Here is a 20,125-nt window from a genome sequence, read left to right on the forward strand (position 1 = left end):
GGTTACAGCAGGGGTAGGAAACACTTGAGAACTTGTGAAGCATTTCTGGAATTCTCTGCAAAATCCATTTGGGTATCACACTTAAATCCAGTCAGTACTGTTTTTTGTTCGTGATTGATGCTCCACATGATCATCTGGGCGTGGAATAGGCTCTCTCCAGGCCAAACTTCGATCGGCAATGTATGTGAATAAATCATATAAATATTTAACTGTATGATATATTTAATATTTTCCAATATATAATGCTCCCTTAGTGTGTGTGTGTGTGTGTATAAAATATGTTTTGTTTACGATTTACCAATATTTATAATTAAGACTTGAGTATTTTCATTTTTGCAAATTATGAATGAGGTATTTAAATATTCTATTTATTGGAAATTATGAGTATCATGATTCTTTTAATTTATAATTTTCAATGTATATATTCACGTACCTTTGCCCAAGAGAAAAAAATTAACTTACTGACACAATTCTTATTGTTCAGTGCACAATATGTGGTATTCTGAAGTATGTTCCTCTTTTTAGGTTGCAAATATGTATATTTATAATTTTAATACATTTTTGTATGGTACTGGCATGCTGTAACCACGTAGGCCTAACTGTACCCAATTCTAATTCAGCAACTTATGTTCAAATGAATCAAATCCAGTCTGAAAGGCCCATGATACTGTCCGGTCCAGTCTTGTAAGGGTTATTAAAAAGACAAATGGAGACATGATGCGGTCCAATTTAATCTTTTGACGGAGGATAATTCTGTTCTTGCTTTCTACATTTGAATTTTTTGACCATAATGTTATAGTAGTCTTGTGTGAATCGGACATGATAAAGTGCAGCTCAAATTAAACATAATTATCTTACCCAGGGAAATACAAAATCTTCTCATCCTTTCTGAGGTGTAATTCTCTACATAATCAACCTTCTATTTTGTGTCTTATTCATACAGTGATTACACAGCTAAAGGTAATACATGAGTCACCTATGCTTCAAGAACTGGTCTATTTTTTGTCTCATGTATGGAGTGATGGTACAGCTCAAGGTTATACAAGTGTCTTCTCTACTTAAGGAAATGTTTCTAATCCAATTTAGGCCTCCTAAGTGTTTTTTAGTTGTTCTATGTTGATTCTAGTCGTAGAAATAGATAATGGTTCATTGTTCTTAAATCTGCAAAATGTTGTCAGTTCTCAGAATCTGGTGCCATCATGTCTGTTGCAAGGAAAGAAGCCCATACTTTTTAGTCCCTGTCATACCTTGTTCATCGTGACAGAGGTCCTTTAGAATGAGACTATGAAATCTGCTAACAATCTTGACAATGTAGATGTTAAATAAGATTATGGTTATGATAAGTTAAATAAGTCCCAGTATGCTTCTGGAAAATATACTTTGATGGGAATCTCCGATGAGATTAGGTAGTCAATATAGCCTTGTACATTATGGGATAGACTAAACTATTTAGATTCAATAAAAATTTGAACTACTCAAACATTCATTCTTGTTTGACTTCAATGATTATGATCCTTGTACCTTAGTGGGCATAGAATGGCTAATCTTTTCAAGAATATTGTTAAAAAAAAATCATATACTGTTGTTATATTGGAAAAAAATGAAGGAACACCACAGTCCAACATTTTTCAAGAAATTATCATCTGTAACTTTTAATGAAGAGAAGCATTTAATCATTTACAAATTTATAACCTTTTTGCATAAAAAATAGAACTCTAGTTTACTGCTATTTTACTTTTTGTGATATATTCTTTTGAAGGGGATGCACTTCTTAAGATGTGCAGGAAGGGATTTGTATCAACGGAATTTGCAGTTGCTGGTCCCATTTTTTGAGGATCCATCCTTGTTGCTTTCTAGCATTGAACAGGTTTGTCATAATGGACTCTATTCTAAACAATCTGAAAATTCTTTCCAGTCATATTGTTATTGATAATCAACAAGACTTGTACGGAAAAGAGCGCACACTCTGAAATTTCTTGAAATATCCCAAATCGGATATTTACTAGATTTCTCTTTTTTCAATATATTCAGAACTAAACATTGTAGATGTATTACAAAATACAATAGGACCAGCAAAATCTCCAATAGATACTTAGTCGTTCTTTCTCAAAATAACATTCAAAATGTTAGCATATGAAAGTACATTACATACGAATAGAATTAAACCAGTAAACTCACATTACATTCCTTTAAACATGTTATTGCATTACACAACAGCAACACAATAACCAACATCCAATCCTAAATACAACTTAATAGTCAAATTGGAAAACTTAAGAAAAAAACTTGTAAGCACAAGCGAGACACCTAATGTGACGTCTCCAAAGACAATGGGTTTGCATCCGTTGTCTGTCGGCATGAGGGGCTACATCCTCATACTAGTTGAAAGCTGAAGCTTTCCAAAAAAAATCTCACAAGAGGAAAAACTGAACTGACTCATAAATCAAGCCTGCCCAGGAATGAGCCTCTTACCCTTCTTAAAACACGAACTAAGACTCTTCGGCTCCCCTTTGGCTTTTGTCCTATTCCTTTGCGACTCTTCAACTTCCCTCTGACATTTCGTCTTATTCCTCTTTAACCTTTTGCCTTTTTTATAACATTAAATTGATCTTTTGAATAATTTGAGTCTACGCTTTCCCAGTCAATTTTAACATTAGATATAATAAGACTTCAATATTTCTAATGTCCCAAAAATGGGACATTAAAAATCTCCCCTCAAAATTTCTTGTCCTCAAGCCATCAGTACTAGGATCCCATACGAATTTGCAAGTAGCTTTGTAGCCCAAACTGAAAACAAATCCGGCCATACTGCGAAGCAAGGTGCCACTTTGCAAATCATCTATCAACCAGATCCTTGGATCCCATATAACTCTATAAAAAAATGCTGCACTTGTAAGCTGCACAATTTTTTTCATCACTACATCCAACCTCAAACTGAATAGGATTACAACCAAGTTCTCAACAAGCCATAGGTACATATGATCAACACCTGGATCCCAGACCTTGTTGTCATAACCAACCAATATGATAAGATAGAGATATATCAATGAACTATGCATAACCTAGTGGATGGTGAAAACCCGGCCTAAATGTATGATGTAAGAAATGAGCCACTCAAAACCTAAAACTAACACCTTGGGTGCATCAAATACCATACTGTTGTCATTAATCTGGAGACCCTCCAGGTACATAGGTACTATGAATAAGAATGAAGTAGAAAAAGCATTCCCTATGATCAACACACAACTCTCCTCAATCCTCCACCAGGACCTGTTTAACTGCTAAAATAAAAAATCCATCCAGCCTGTTAGTGAACAGATTGTCCCTTGAAGAGATGCGTGCAAATATGACCCTGAATGCCCAAGTGAAAGGACAAACTAACACCAACATTTGCAGAGGTTATCATGGGTTGATAACCTTCCTCTGAATTTTATTGGGTACAGCTCCCTGTACAAGATATTCAATGAATTAAATGTGGGTACTTTTAGCAGAAAGCACGAAAGGATATCAAACATCTACCTGTAAATACAATGTAGATGCGGGAACCTAAAAGACTACAAGAAAGTATTAATAAATGACACAAAGTTCATTTGCATGCAGTGTTACAAATAGAATGGAATCTAAGAAAGTAAATAAACAGAGCTTTTAGAACACTTTGAAATCAAATATATTTAGGAATTCATGACATAAATGCATTTAGAGAAAACTGAATGTCATACAAAGATGACAATCAGTGGAGAGAAAATTGTCCATATTCAGAGCTCCAATATGCAACTATCTCCCGAATCTCCCTCCTCTAAAAATGCAAAAACAACAAAGTTTTCATTACATTATGCATCTAAATCATCAATTAAAAAGGAAACTTGAATTCCCTTCCCCCGGACACATTCAAAAATCAGAATATTCCTTATTTTCCAACACAAAGTTCAGAAATTAAAACCAAGCACTGCTCTTTCTCTCTCAGCAAATACAGAAAATAAAACTTCCCATCAGCCCTTCCGTCTGCAGCTCAAAGTCTTCAGTTCAGAAAAGAAGTGGAACCCCCTCTATATCTTACCTTCTCAATTAAATAGAATTCTGCATGAATCGCCCTTTCAACTCCTGTAACTGCTTCTTGCCAGGTGTTTCTTTACACATTCCCAAGAAGTTTTTCATTTTCCCTCATCAGCTTACTTTCATAAACTTTATTAAAGTTTGTTCTCATCAATAATAATCATTTTCAAAGTTATTTCGGTGACCTTTTAGTTTTACAATATTTCCCTATATGAGAGTCTCCAAAGATTATTAACCAAAGTTCCAACATCTTCATGTGGCTGTATCTGCTTTGGACAAGTGTACATAACTAATTGACAGGTGTCAATTAATGATTTTCATCTTTGGATTACATTTCCTTGGATATAACATTCAGTTTTATATCTTTGCAAATTCGTGGCCCCTATGACATACTCATGCTGACAGGTGGCACTTGCTGGTGATGATATTCTGTCATGATTTTATAACTGCCATTGACAGTTTTGACAGTGTCCCACTCAATCAGTCATAACTCATTAACTAGGAATGAGTTTGAAAAATGCTTTTGTTAGATCATGTGTAACTTGCTTCTTAGAAACATATCTGAAATTGAGCCAAATCCAAAGGTTCAATTGGAAGTTATGCCCCCCGCACTGAGACCCAATCTGGTTTTTTGCATTCTGTAATTGTTAATTGCTGATCCAATAGAGGTGTAAACAGAAACCTATAACTTTTGATCCATACCATATCTCATAAAAATATTTGGAAAAGATTTAGATAACTAGGTTTTCCAACAAATATCTTAAATTCAACATGATCCAACGGTCGGATTGAGAGATATGGCCCTCGAAATATGACTATTTTCGTCCATCTGCAATTCATGACTGTTATTTCTGATCCGATAGTGGTGCAGTCAAGAACCTGTAACTTTTGATCCACATGTAATATGACAAAACACTTTGGTGAAGATTTAGATGACTAGGTTTTCCAAGAAATATCTAAAATTCAGCCAGATCCAACAGTTAATTTGGGATTTATGACCTCTGAAATATGACTTTTTTTGTCATCAGAGAATCCGTGTTTGCAGGTTGTATTCTTGCATGGTGTTTCGGGCTTATCCAAACCTCATGGTGACAAATGATATGATTTGGTTTTATGAGGAAAGAGCATTTCAAAAATTTGTGTGTCTCCCTCATCATCAGAATCAAACATAAATCCATCCAATGTTCCTTCAACCATAGTCTCAGCTTCAGCATGTTCAATGTCTTCTATTGAGAGGCAAACATAAATGTCACTTTCAATCCTCTAATATATATTAATCACCAATTGGTTTCAAGATTGTGGTCCAATAATGATTAGGAGGAAAAGCCCTTTTTATTACACACATGATGACAATGCTTTGTTCAACATGTATCATCCAACTCCGAGATTTTATCACAAAGCTCTATCTGAACTTCAAGTTTTCTGTCTTGAATTGGAAGTGTTCAAAATTGCATACTAAAGTATTGGACCATGTTTCAAACTCAGCAATGTGAACTCTGAATCTGCTTATGTGAACCTGCAAACGTTGAGTCTTCAAACATCAGAATTGAACTCATATTGGGAACTAGAATCTGCACTTCAACTTTTGTCAACTAGTGAGCTTGCAAGATGAACTTTTCTGAACCTCTGAGCTGATCTCTATCTTGACCTGTACTTTTGTAGTTTCTCGAAACTATTGAACTGGCAGAACCTGGACCTAAATGATGAGATTCTGAACTTGTTGAACTAAACCTGTTGAATGAACAATTTGGACTATTGGACCATTTTGAACTGCTTTGAACTGTCGAACTACTTTGAACTATTGATAAGTAGGAGATAATTTCCACAGCTAGTCAAATTGTGATATGAATATCAGGATTTAACTGTGTGAGTTTGAGTCAAACTCGATGACCCATGTTTCATGAGTAGTGATTCAACATGAATCCATCTCTCATGAGAATAAATGGAACACTTAGCACTCATTGGATCTAGGTGATGCTCACAGGGGTGAAGCACTGGGACTTCCCAGGAGGTCACCCATCCCAGTACTACTCCAGCCTGAGCGCGCTTAACTACAGAGTTTCCTCCATAGTTAAACCCAAAGCTTGCAACCCCATTTGCAAAACCTTCACCAAATGTTGTGCCTTATGAACCATTCATTAGAAAGCCCCTTAAGCTCATCAATTGATAAGTAGGAGATAATTTCCACAGCTAGTCAAATTGTGATATGAATATCAGGATTTAACTGTGTGAGTTTGAGTCAAACTCGATGACCCATGTTTCATGAGTAGTGATTCAACATGAATCCATCTCTCATGAGAATAAATGGAACACTTAGCACTCATTGGATCTAGGTGATGCTCACAGGGGTGAAGCACCGGGACTTCCCGGGAGGTCACCCATCCCAGTAGTACTCCAGCCTGAGCGCGCTTAACTACAGAGTTTCCTCCATAGTTAAACCCAAAGCTTGCAACCCCATTTGCAAAACCTTCACCAAGTGTTGTGCCTTATGAACCATTCATTAGAAAGCCCCTTAAGCTCATCAATTGATAAGTAGGACTCAAACTCACACAGTTAAATCCTGATATTCATATCACAATTTGACTAGCTGTGGAAATTATCTCCTACTTATCAATTGATGAGCTTAAGGGGCTTTCTAATGAATGGTTCATAAGGCACAACACTTGGTGAAGGTTTTGCAAATGGGGTTGCAAGCTTTGGGTTTAACTATGGAGGAAACTCTGTAGTTAAGCGCGCTCAGGCTGGAGTAGTACTGGGATGGGTGACCTCCCGGGAAGTCTCGGTGCTTCACCCTTGTGAGCATCACCTAGATCCAATGAGTGCTAAGTGTTCCATTTATTCTCATGAGAGATGGATTCATGTTGAATCACTACTCATGAAACATGGGTCATCGAGTTTGACTCAAACTCACACAGTTAAATCCTGATATTCATATCACAATTTGACTAGCTGTGGAAATTATCTCCTACTTATCAATTGATGAGCTTAAGGGGCTTTCTAATGAATGGTTCATAAGGCACAACACTTGGTGAAGGTTTTGCAAATGGGGTTGCAAGCTTTGGGTTTAACTATGGAGGAAACTCTGTAGTTAAGCGCGCTCAGGCTGGAGTAGTACTAGGATGGGTGACCTCTCGAGAAGTCTCGGTGCTTCACCCCTGTGAGCATCACCTAGATCCAATGAGTGCTAAGTGTTCCATTTATTCTCATGAGAGATGGATTCATGTTGAATCACTACTCATGAAACATGGGTCATCGAGTTTGACTCAAACTCACACAGTTAAATCCTGGTATTCATATCACAATACTTTGAACTACTTCGAACTTCAGTTCGAAGTGGTTCAAAGAGGTTCAACCTCTGAAATTGAAAGTTTAAAAAACTGTGACCATATTGGATACTAAAAGGGGCTCTAACTATGGGACTGATTTTGATACAAAATCAGAGAACTCCAGTAATCTTTGGGAAAAGAATAGTGCCGTAACATTGGGCAAATAGAGTCAACCAGAAGAGAAGATCGGGAGCTACTTGCAGAGAGGGCGGAGGGGAGCAGGGCAAAACCAGCAAACCAAAACTCTAACAAACAACAACTATACTACCAGCAAGCACGAGGCTTGCGCATTATTCAAGTTACACTATGCACAACAAAAACTTATTTACAAAATATATACAAAGGTAGGAAAGAACCTACCATGAGAACTGGAAGAAAGAAAATGAATCATGTGAAACCATTTACCGGTTGGGAGAAGTAACATCCTTTCCGGAGCAGCAAGTCATGTCTCATTTCAGCAGCTCTAAACCAGTACCTATAGGCGACTTCTTCAATGCTAAACCGCAAGCTGAAAGCACATATCAAGATGTTGGCCAACCATTCCTTCCCAAACAGCCACAACTCATCATAGCATTCTTTTTCATCCAAGGATTGATCTTCAACATAGGACAGGCCAGATTTCATTCCAAGCTCTTCCATATGGTTGTTAATATCATGATCAACTTGCAGGCAAAGGAACACCTCATCCATTATAGAATTAATTCCCAAGTATATGTTCTCTTCAGCTTTTTCAAGAATCAGACTGTCATCAAGCATGTAATGCATAATATCTTTTATCTTTCCCAAGGTGCTATCATAGTTTCTAGCACTACTTCCACAACCCAAATCAGAAAAACCATGCATAGAGGAATGAAAAGAAAATTGGTCAATGAATGCTTCATTCTTAATCTGATTCGAATCAATACCTGAGTGGTCATCAAAGGAATAATCTGGCTGGAGTGATGATAGAAATCTGCCTATAATTTCCTCATCTTCATTGGAAAAAGTGCCTTTTGGCATTCTGGATCCTTCCATGTGCTGATTATAGATTTTTAAACACGAGAGATCAACTTTATCTTCCATAAAAGTACAAGATTCAATCTTGGACTGCATGTTATTCTGAACCTTCTTACAAGGGAAAATCTCTAAAGAAAGATCACTTTCATCAATTTCATTAACAGTAAAAGATTGATATTCTAGCAGCATGTTGTTGTCAAATCTTTTACACACAAGAACGTCTGAAATGAGATGACTATCATCACTTTCAAATCTGAAACTTTCAAAATATAGAGAAACGAAAGATTCAAGAGTACCTTTATTCATGTTTCCCTGAGTATCAGCATGATCAGTGAAAACAGAAGGATTGTGAGGATTGAAGTAAGATGGTGTTACCAAGGAATCTTCTTCTTTCACTGTCACCCTTTCTTTATCCTTGTTATCACTGCAGCCATGTTTTTTACTTTCAGCCTGAATGCCTTTATCTACCCATTTCTGGTTGTCTTCAGGATGAACTATGGCTGTAGCTTCCTCACTTTGTTGAGATATGTCTATACTGCTAGAATTTACTAGACAACCTCCTCCTTGCTCTTTCTTGTTATACAGAAGATCATAGGGTACAAAGAGAGGGTTGTCTTTAATTTTAACATTTTCAGTATATTCAGAAGGTAAGTATAATGCATTCAGGCTGCCCCAAACAATCTCACCATCAGCATCTTGGGATTGATTCCTTACTGCTATCACATCTTCCATATTTATGCTATGGCACATAAGAGGGAAATCAGATTTATTACTCTCTCCTTGGGTATCAAAAGATGAGTTGTCCTCATGGTATGGCAAGGATTTTGCACAAATCTCTATATTCATAGGAACAGACTGAAAAGAGACGTCTTCCTCTTTTTGAATGTATTTAAAATTTTCTCCAAAGGAAAATGAAGATGGGTAATCCAAAATATTTACCTCCTTTTCAGAATTTACTAGACATGGTGTGGAGATGGGAATCATATGTGGCTGAAAGGTGTCTAGATATTCATCATTTTCTTGACTTTCAGCTACTTCTTCTTTTTCACATGCATCTCTTTCTTCTTCTAGATCTTGCACTTGAGGTTTCTTCTGGATGAGAATTGCACCATAAAAAAACTTTAACCAGCTCACTTGTTTTGCAAGTTCTTGAGTAACCTCCCTAATGGGATTATCTTTGAAAGGTGGGATAAAAATGAAGATTTTAGAGCTATCTCCATCCTTTGCTGGAATCCAATCTTTCAAGATTTCTTCATATATAATGAAGGCTGCTGGGTATTCTTTCTCCATAGAGCTGCCAATCTCCTGCATGTGGAGATAATCATAAAATTGAGGAAATAAAAGTTAGGCACTTAAATCTTTAGTTCGATTCCCCAGCGGAGTCGCCAAAAATCTATTAGTGAACAGATTGTCCCTTGAAGAGATGCGTGCAAATATGACCCTGAATGCCCAAGTGAAAGGACAAACTAACACCAACATTTGGAGAGGTTATCATGGCCTGCTAACCTTCCTCTGAATTTTATCGAGTACAGCTCCCCGTACAAGATATTCAATGAATTAAATGTGGGTGCTTTTACTAGAAAGCACGAAAGGATATCAAACATCTACCTGTAAATACAATGTAGATGTGGGAACCTAAAAGACTACAAGAAAGTATTAACAAATGACACAAAGTTCATTTGCATGCAGTGTTACAAATAGAATGAAATCTGAGAAAGTAAAGAAATAGAGCTTTTAGAACACTTTGAAATCGAATATATTCAGGAATTCATGATATAAATGCATTTAGAGAAAACTGAATGTCATACAAAGATGACGATTAGTGGAGGGAAAATTGTCCATATTCAAAGCTCCAATATGCAATTATCTCCCGAGTCTCCCTCCTCTAAAAATGTAGAAACAACAAAGTTTTGATTACATTATGCATCTAAATCATCAATTAAAAAAGGAAACTTGAATTCCCTTCCCCCGGCCACATTCAAAAATCAGAATATTCCTTATTTTCCAACACAAAGTTCAGAAATTAAAACCAAGCACTGCTCTTTCTCTCTCAGCAAATACAGAAAATGAAACTTTCCATCAGCCCTTCTGTCCTACAGCTCAAAGTCTTCAGTTCAGAAAAGAAGTGGAACCCCCTTTGTATCTTACCTTCTCAATTAAATAGAATTCTGCATGAATCGCCCTTTCAGCTCCTGTAACTGCTTCTTGCCAGCTGTTTCTTTACACATTCCTAGGAAGTTTTTCATTTTCCCTCATTAGCTTACTTTCATAAACTTTATTAAAGTTTATTCTCATCAATAATAATCCTTTTCAAAGTTATTTCGATGACCTTTCAGTTTTAAAATATTTCCCTATATGAGAGTCTCCAAAGATTATTAACCAAAGTTCCAACATCTTCATGTGGCTATATCTGCTTTGGACAAGTGTACATAACTAATTGACAGGTGTCAATTAATGATTTTTCATCTTTGGATTACATTTCCTTGGATATAACATTCAGTTTTATATCTTTGCAAATTCGTGGCCCCTATGACATACTCATGCTGACAGGTGGCACTTGCTGGTGATGATGCTCTGTCATGATTTTATAACTGCCATGGACAGTTTTGACAGTGTCCCACTCAATCAGTCGTAACTCATTAACCAGGAATGAGTTTGAAAAATGCTTTTGTTAGATCATGCGTAACTTGCTTCTTAGAAACATATCTGAAATTGAGCCAAATCCAAAGGTTCGATTGGAAGTTATGCCGCTCGCACTGAGACCCAATCTGGTTGTTTGCATTCTGTAATTGTTAATTGCTGATCCGATAGAGGTGTAAACAGAAACCTATAACTTTTGATCCATACCAAATCTCATAAAAATATTTGGAAAGGATTTAGATAACTAGGTTTTCCAACAAATATCTTAAATTCAGCATGATCCAACGGTCAGATTGAGAGATATGGCCCTCGAAATATGACTATTTTCTTCCATCTGCAATTCATGACTGTTATTTCTGATCCGATAGTGGTGCAGTCAAGAGCCTGTAACTTTTGATCCACATGTAATATGACAAAACACTTTGGTGAAGATTTAGACGACTAGGTTTTCCAAGAAATATCTAAAATTCAGCCAGATCCAACGGTTAATTTGGGATTTATGACCTCTGAAATATGACTTTTTTTTGTCATCAGAGAATCCGTGTTTGCAGGTTGTATTCTTGCATGGTGTTTCGGGCTTATCCAAACCTCATGGTGACAAATGATATGATTTGGTTTTTATGAGGAAAGAGCATTTCAAAAATTTGTGTGTCTCCCTCATCATTAGAATCAAACGTAAAGCCATCCAATGTTCCTTCAACCATAGTCTCAGCTTCAGCATGTTCAATGTCTTCTATTGAGAGGCAAACATAAATGTCACTTTCCATCCTCTAATATATATTAATCACCAGTTGGTTTCAAGATTATGGTCCAATAATGATTAGGAGGAAAAGCCCTTTTTATTACACACACGATCACCATGCTTTGTTCAACATGTATCATCCAACTCTGAGATTTTATCACAAAGCTCTATTTGAACTTCAAGTTTTCTGTCTTGAATTGGAAGTGTTCAAAATTGCATACTAAAGTATTGGACCATGTTTCAAACTCAGCAATGTGAACTCTGAATCTGCTTATGTGAACCTACAAACGTTGGGTCTTCAAACATCAGAATTGAACTCATAGTGGGAACTAGAATCTGCACTTCAACTTTTGTCAACCAATGAGCTTGCAAGATGAACTTTTTTGAACCACTGAGCTGATCTCTATCTTGACCTGTACTTTTGTAGTTTCTCAAAACTATTGAATTGGCAGAACCTGGACCTAAATGATGAGATTCTGAACTTGTTGAACTAAACCTGCTGAATGAACAATTTGGACTATTGGACCATTTTGAACTGCTTTGAACTGTCGAACTACTTTGAACTACTTCGAACTTCAGTTCGAAGTAGTTCAAAGAGTTTCAACCTCTGAAACTGAAAGTTTAAAAAACTGTGACCATATCGGGTACTAACACAGCCTATATGTAAGATAGAATTTAGAACCATGTAAAGACTATACGAAAGAGGGGCAGCAGTAGTCTCTTCACCACTCCCATCTTGTGACCAGGTTTCACTTTTAAGAATTGTTAAGAATTGTAGCTTGATCCGAATCTCTTAAGTCAAGATCATCCTCTTCCTGAAATCCAAGAGGAACTCTCTCCTCTACCTTAAAAAGTGGGTTATCAGAAATCCAAACAACATCTACCTCAAACAAAGGGTTGTCTATAAGCTGAATGTGTTCTGAAGTTTTGGAACTTGATTGCTTGGGGCAACTATCCAAAGCATACATCTGTTGAATGCTATCAAGTTCATCAATTACCTCTAGGAAAAATTCTAGCCTCTCTTTATCCTCTTGTTCCTGAGAGTGATTCGTGATCCTAATCTGATTTTCTGCTTCCTGAAGGGAAATCTGAGCATCATTTAATGCCTCTTATGTTTCCTTAAGCTCTCTATTGAGCTCCTTAATCTCATTCCTTTCTTTATTCAGCTGATCAACATGTGTTTCAGCAACCTTAAGAAGGTTATCCTTGTCGGAAAGCCAATACAAATATTTTGATTTCATAGTTTCAAGGACTGTTTTAATCACTCACAAATAAAAAACAAGCGATTCTTTTTCCACTCCCTTTTGAACCTTTCTGTAGAGATCCTCAACCATCTTGTGAGTGCTATCATAACGTACCAAAGATGCCACAACCATTTCTTCGTTAACCTTCAGCTGGTTTCTAAATGCATGCATTTCATTATCATGTTGATACAACTTATCGTCTTGTAGTGTCATCTTGGATTGTTCCTCTAAATTTTTGTAATGGACGTTGGAAATATATGGTTCATCACACAAAAATTCCAATATGCTATTACCTTGTGTGCAACTGTCTTTATCAATCTGCTCGTCAAGGCTAACCTCCCATTCACCAACATAGAAACTTACACCCTGCGTAACATCAATTACGGAATCATGAGAAGGTTGTAAATCAATGGTGGTTGATAGTTCTTTTTCAAGATCGTCTATTAGAAGATTTTGACCTGCTTGAAATTTTGCATACACATTTGTGTCCCGGTTTTTTGTAAGGAGATCCTGAGCCAATTCCAAATACTTTCTTTTTGCCATATCCATTTTATTTTGTTGCTCTAGATGAAGCTCCAAGTAATCGCTGAACAATAAGTCATTTTGAACTCGGTTAAGAAGTTTTTTATACTCTCTGTAAATGTTGATTATTTCTACTCTTATATTGGATTCAGAATTCTGGGCTAATTGCTCTCATGGCTTCATAATACCCCTTTTGATTTTATCCAAATCTTTTCCCATTGTTGAAGTTTGTTATCCTATTACTGTAAGTCTGACAAACGGCTATATTCTGCCCCTGAATTGCTTTCTCCAATAGTCAAACTATCTTGATTTCATTATCGATTGACAATATCAATAAGAATTGGTATCCCTCAAGATGACTTCACACCAAACATACATACACAAAATCTTGAAAATTGATAGTAATATATTCTCTTCCTTTTCAGTTAGGCTACATATTTCTTGATGCGCTATTTTTCTGATAGAAGCAGTTTGAATCAATTGATCAAACATAGTTGTCCTTTCTGCCTCAAACCTATGCCAATGAAGAAGGCACTTGTAAATAACACATGCAGTAATAGGTTTATGATGGCAAAAACCCAATTTTCAGAAACACACTTAAGAAGAACTTCTTGATTTTCCTGCTATCTTCCTAGAGCATCTAGATTCCACTGGCATGCAACTGATGTAATGATGTGGTCTTAATATGATCAAAAGAATTAAATTTTGACTTGAGGTATTTTGTGAACGATTGGTATGTAACCCTAATATTAAGTTCTAATGCTGCTATTAATGGTTCAACTCTAGAGTATATAACCATATGATTATGACATTTGCATACAATGTGACAAGTTCAGAGAATATCGATACTGTATTTATATTAGTCTTTAAACATAGCAGGCATAAACAATGCTTTGAATATCTCCGATTATAAAGAAATGAGTATTGAATGAGTTCACACACTTCATTTATGTTTCAAAACACTACCCCTTGGTATTATAAAACACAGACATAAAAATGAAATGGGGGAACCTATATATGACAGCTGCTTAGTGAACTGGTGCGCTCCTTAATGTACTCTATTCTGGATCTGTCAATGTCTCATTACACTCCTTCCCGTGCTAGATATTGACTGCCCAGAGTGATGGCATTAACCTGAGGTCTCACTACTCCGACATCCACCAATTTCAGGTAGCCGTAGTTTGGATGAATGGAGACCTATGTTTCTACACCATGAACTACTGTCCTACTCTTTTGACATCCCTACAATCACCCTTAACTCCAATGTATTTTTCCTACTATTACCTCCTATCCGTCACCAACTAGTGTGGAGGTATCTACAATGATGCCATGTATTCTTTTATTTCCACATAATGAATGATCTTTTGCCTGCCATCCAATCTCATGCACCCAATGACACCTATCACTTCTATTCTCTTGCAGCCTTCTGATTATAAGAGTTAGCTTAATGTCGATACATATACTTGCAATTTCTTTATAATGGTAGCGGATTTATTAAAGCATTCCGAAACACAACAAACTGGGACTCTGAGTGGGTGCAGTGCAATCAACTTTTGCACATCTATTCACTTGTCGTTTCCTGCTAGACTTAAAATAAAAGATGTCAACTATCTTATTACTTCTTTATTCATTTGACAAATGCATCATCTTCTTCTCATCTCTTAGAGAATCTACTTGATACACACTAATGACACTTATTGTTTAAAAAACACAATGAGAAGGCAAGGCAATTGCATAAACAAAAAGCAATGAGACACATGTATAAGCTTCCCTTCCATAATGCCAACGCCAGCCTTGGAGTTACGACTCTTTCAGCAACAAAGGTTCATTGGTAACTATACGTCAACGCTCCTTGCTAGCCGACAACTCCTGAGATGCTCTTTGTACTACCATTATTATCTTACTTCAACTTGTCACCATTATTTTATTTTTTTTCAAAAACCAATTAGAAGGAACTTGGAAAGGTGTTTGTAGACCCATAGTGTTGATTCTGCGGTTAGGAAATGACCCTTGCTCCCTGTTGTTCACCCAGCCTGCGTTGGCACTTCTTCAGACAGATACCATACTAATCTTTGACCCTCGATATTTGATATACCATGGAGGACGCAGACTATGTGGAGGGACGGGCTACTACTGGAGATTACCACGCTTGCATTGGAGCTATGAGAAGAACTCAATGCTACCTTAAACGAAACACGCACTCACTTCCTCCATTTTGCGTTCCACTCTTATTCCACTGAATTTAAAGCTGAGGTTGATCACATTGGGTCTGTAATCACCCAAACTGCCTGGCATCCAATGACTGAGCTACCACTTCAACTTGACTATATAATCTGAGTCTTCTTGCCGTGTGCATTCTAATCTACTTGCTCCTACTGCCTGTACATTGACAACAACTGGTAGTACCTTCGATGACAAGCACGAGACAGATCGTTGTGTTTAGCTATCACCATTCTTCTTGATTTCGAAACTCCATGTTATACATACTTAACCCACTCACATGCGATTCAACTGGAACATAGTTTCATAAACTCCATCCTCGAGACACCACCAACAACCTGATTCCAATAGTAATGTCTTCATATGAGGCCTTCAACTCAGTACTCTTTGATATGCATAAAGAATAACAACTCCATTCCCTTCTACCGGTAGTCTATCCAAACGCTAGGGATGCTTTTTCTCTATAACCCGCAAACCACAATGATAGGAAGATTCTTTATACCTACAATCAGAACTGGATGACTGTATATTCCTTCCCCCTCATTGCACTCACATTAATTTCCTTGGTAAGGATTATTGTCTTTTAGAACATCCGGGCGCTGGTCTATTCCGAGTCTGCTCTCAATAAGCACTGTAATTCCAATCTTTGTGTTCCCATCTATCCTTCTCTCGAAGAACATTGAAGTCCATTGAGATGGGTAACCAATGGCATGCATCAATGGTCATATGAGCCACAACCTGTAAGCAAAGTCTCTACCTTCTTGTGCCCTGATATTGAATAAAATAACTTCTATTTCATACCAATATTCTGAATGCAAAAACATTGATAATTCTGATAGCGAAGTTTATACATTCGTCTTTAAACAATCTCATAGGTTGGTAGGAAAACTAGCTCTGATACCATTGAAATATCCTGAATCGGATATTTACTAGATTTCTCTTTTTTCAATATATTTAGAACTAAACATTGTAGATGTATTACAAAATACAATAAGACCAGCAAAAAATCTCCAATAGATACTAAGTTGTTCTTTCTCAAAATAACATTCAAAATGCTAGCATATGAAAGTACATTACATATGAATAGAATTAAACCAGTAAACTCATATTACATTCCTTCAAACACGTTATTGCATTATACAACAGCAATACAATAACCAACATCCAATCCTAAATACAGCTTAACAGTCAAATTGGAAAACTTAAGAAACTTGTAAGCACAAGTGAGACACCTGATGTGACGTCTCCATGGACAATGAGTTTGCGTCCACTGTTTGCCGGCACGAGGGGCTACGTTCTCATACTAGCTGAAAGCTGAAGCTTTTTAAAAAACTCTCACAAGAGAGAAAACTGAACTGAATCATAAATCAAGCCTGCCCAGGAATGAGCCTCTTTCCCTTTTTAAAACACAAACTAAGACTCTTCGATCCCCCTTTGGCTTTCATCCTATTCCCTTGTGACTCTTTAACTTCCCTTTGCCATTTCGTCTTATTCCTCCTTCACCTTTTGCCCTCTTTATAACATTAAATTGACCATATTAATAATTTGAGTCTATGCTCTCCTAGTCGATTTTAACATTAGATATAATAAGACTTCAATATTTCTAATGTCTCAAAAATGGGACATTACATTTCTTTGCATTTATATGATGAAGGATAGGACTAATGTTAAAGATCCTAGGATATGGGGGCAATTTCTTTGTCTGGGGACACAGTATTTTCTATTGAGCAACCAATGCTAGAAGAAATTCAGATTCAATCTTCAGGAAGAATCTTTACTGCCTAGGACTATTTTTGGTTTGATTAATCACTCTATTTTGGGCTGCCCAAATTTAATCGTTTGAGACTACACAAACCATCATGGTACCATACATGTGCCATAATACTCCATCAATATATAAATCAAGTTATATTAAAGTTGAACACCATCTCCAATGAAAATAAAGAATCAATATTAGAATACAATAATACTATTTATTGGCATAATGAAGGTTAAGCATATAATTTTCAAACTAATCATATACTTCACCAAGCACCATTAACAATTTTTCATCTTGTTGAATAAACAATAATGGATTAGTTGCTAATGTAACTACATACATGATCCCAATGAGTTATTTAACAACTACAAAGTTTTCATTTCAATAATAACCAACATTTACATTGCATATATTGATGAATTTCAACAAGAACCTAGCCCTTTACCACTGTAGTTTTGGTTCATGATTAATTAGTAGTACATATCTGCAATGTGATGAAGTCTTTAATTATGAATCTTATTTTTTGAAAGATTTCCTTCACAAATCAGAAGGAGAGAGAATATCATTGGAATGACTTCCACCTTATCTTGAAGCAATAAACTTCCCCTGCTACTCAATAAGGGAAGCCTGATCCATCATGAATGATCTAGGGAACCATAGCCGAGGTTATCATGATGTTACTAGCATGATTGCATTTTTACCTCATTCTCAACCAGTAACCATGTATAAATGGATTTCCTTTAACACTGTGGTGTAGCAAAGAGAGAAATTCAAACATAACTACTCAACAGTTTTAATATACAACTTTAACCAAAGAAATTACTTTAATTAACACAGGTATACCCTGACAAGCTAATTCTCACATGATCTCAATAGCACCCATTAGTGGAAATATATGTGTGTGTATTTGAAAGGTTTTTTTGATTGTGATAGATTGTGTATTCTCTTTCAATCTATTATTTTTTATTCTATATGAATTATTTCTATCGTATGGCGATTGGGCTTCTTCTTCCCCCAAAAAGCCCAAGAATACTTTCATGTTGTCTCATTAGAAACTCACCTTTCCTATAGTTGCAGTCTTACTCAAAATGAATGGCAGTCTACCAAAATTTCCCTCAGTGAGATAACAGTTTCCTTCGTATTTTAAAATCAATATAACCCAGTATATATAGACATATGTATATACTACGTATAGATGTATAGATATGTATCCATGTCTATAATAACATACACATATTTATACAAAAGGTCCACCATTAGTATTGCATAGGACTGACGCCACAAGGTGTGGAGTCAAACCACATAAGGTTTTGGACCTGTTATACTCTGAGACATTCCTTTGAACATGAGGAATTGGTCCCTATACCTTCAGTGAACAAAAATTGCATAACCATTCTTTCTTAATTATAGTTCATGAGTTGGGTACTCTATCTTTGCCCCTAAATTCACAATATCACTTTAATCGTCTATTCCCAGCTATTATTATTATTTTCTTTATCCTTTAAGTTGACAACAATATATGTGTGTAGATAGTAGATATGAAAGTTCTTATACCAATAAGGTTAAATATCTTTGTGCAGGGGTTGAAAGGAGACAAAAGATTTATTGAAGCTAAGTGGCAACTAAGGTATTGACCATTATAAGAATCAATTGATTTTATTTACTCATTCATGTGTTCAATTACTCAAATTAAAATTTATGTTGTTAGGTATGATATTTCTGAGAATATCATTAGTTTGTGTTCATGGGTATATTTGCTACAACGGAAGTTGGCATATTTGTGTTATTTGAAATGGTTTCATCATTATATGTTGGTGATGACAAAATGGGAGAAGAGATCTCCAAGAGATAAAAATGAGAAAGAAAGTGAGAGAATCAATGGTAATTATCATAAGGACAAAACTTATTTGATACTTAACTCGATGTTGGAAGAGAATATCTTAAGGCCCACTCATAAATATGCCTATAGCATGCTGTTAGGGTTATCTGAGAACTCAATGGGTGAGAGAGACTTACTTAGAAGGGATTGAAAAATGATGTCCTCAGTCACATTCAATCATGTGTAATTTTTCAAATGGAACAAATCAAAGCATACTTTCTGTAATAACCTTTGTTGGTTATGGCTTAGACAAACGCTAATTTCCCTATTATTTAGTTGTTTGACATTTCATCAAGCACTTGACTAGCCATCTTAATACTACTGAAATATTAATTGAGTAGTCTCTACTTATAATTTCCTTTACTTGTTTACTGAGACTTTAGCTATTGAACATGAAATTAAAATACATGGGGTAAAATAGGAAAATCTGATCATCTCACAGCTGAATTCAAACTGGTTGCAATTAATTAATTCCAACTATGTGCCAAGAACAAATTACAATAGCAATGCAAATGTAACCTAATAAATATAAGCCACATTTATTCAATGCGAATCTGATTGCTATCATAATAGATGACAATCGCATAAACTGAAAATGACTATAATAGAACATGATTTGTATTGGCAGTCCTGAATTAACAGCTACAGCCCTATACTTTTGCCTTAAATGCAGCACCTCACAAATTACCACAGTTGGTGTTGTTGCAGCCTAGATCATCAACGCCTGAACAGTAACATTAATCA

General features: G+C 36.1%; 1 protein-coding gene across 2 annotated transcripts in view; it reads left to right on the forward strand.

The window, feature by feature from the left end:
- LOC149564228 (uncharacterized) overlaps positions 1-20,125 on the forward strand; it is a 200,373-nt gene that overhangs the window by 171,864 nt on the left and 8,384 nt on the right. For both annotated transcript variants that reach the window (XM_089827299.1, XM_089827300.1), the window contains exons 5-6: positions 1,785-1,867; positions 19,083-19,129. In XM_089827299.1, the coding sequence (XP_089683425.1) occupies positions 1,785-1,867; positions 19,083-19,129 (130 nt within the window). The remainder of the gene's footprint in view (positions 1-1,784; positions 1,868-19,082; positions 19,130-20,125) is intronic.

The sequence above is a fragment of the Cupressus sempervirens genome, chromosome 4 (assembly GCF_028749045.1).
Source record: "Cupressus sempervirens isolate cs-2001-9-10 chromosome 4, ASM2874904v1, whole genome shotgun sequence".
NCBI classification, from domain to species: Eukaryota; Viridiplantae; Streptophyta; class Pinopsida; order Cupressales; family Cupressaceae; genus Cupressus; species Cupressus sempervirens.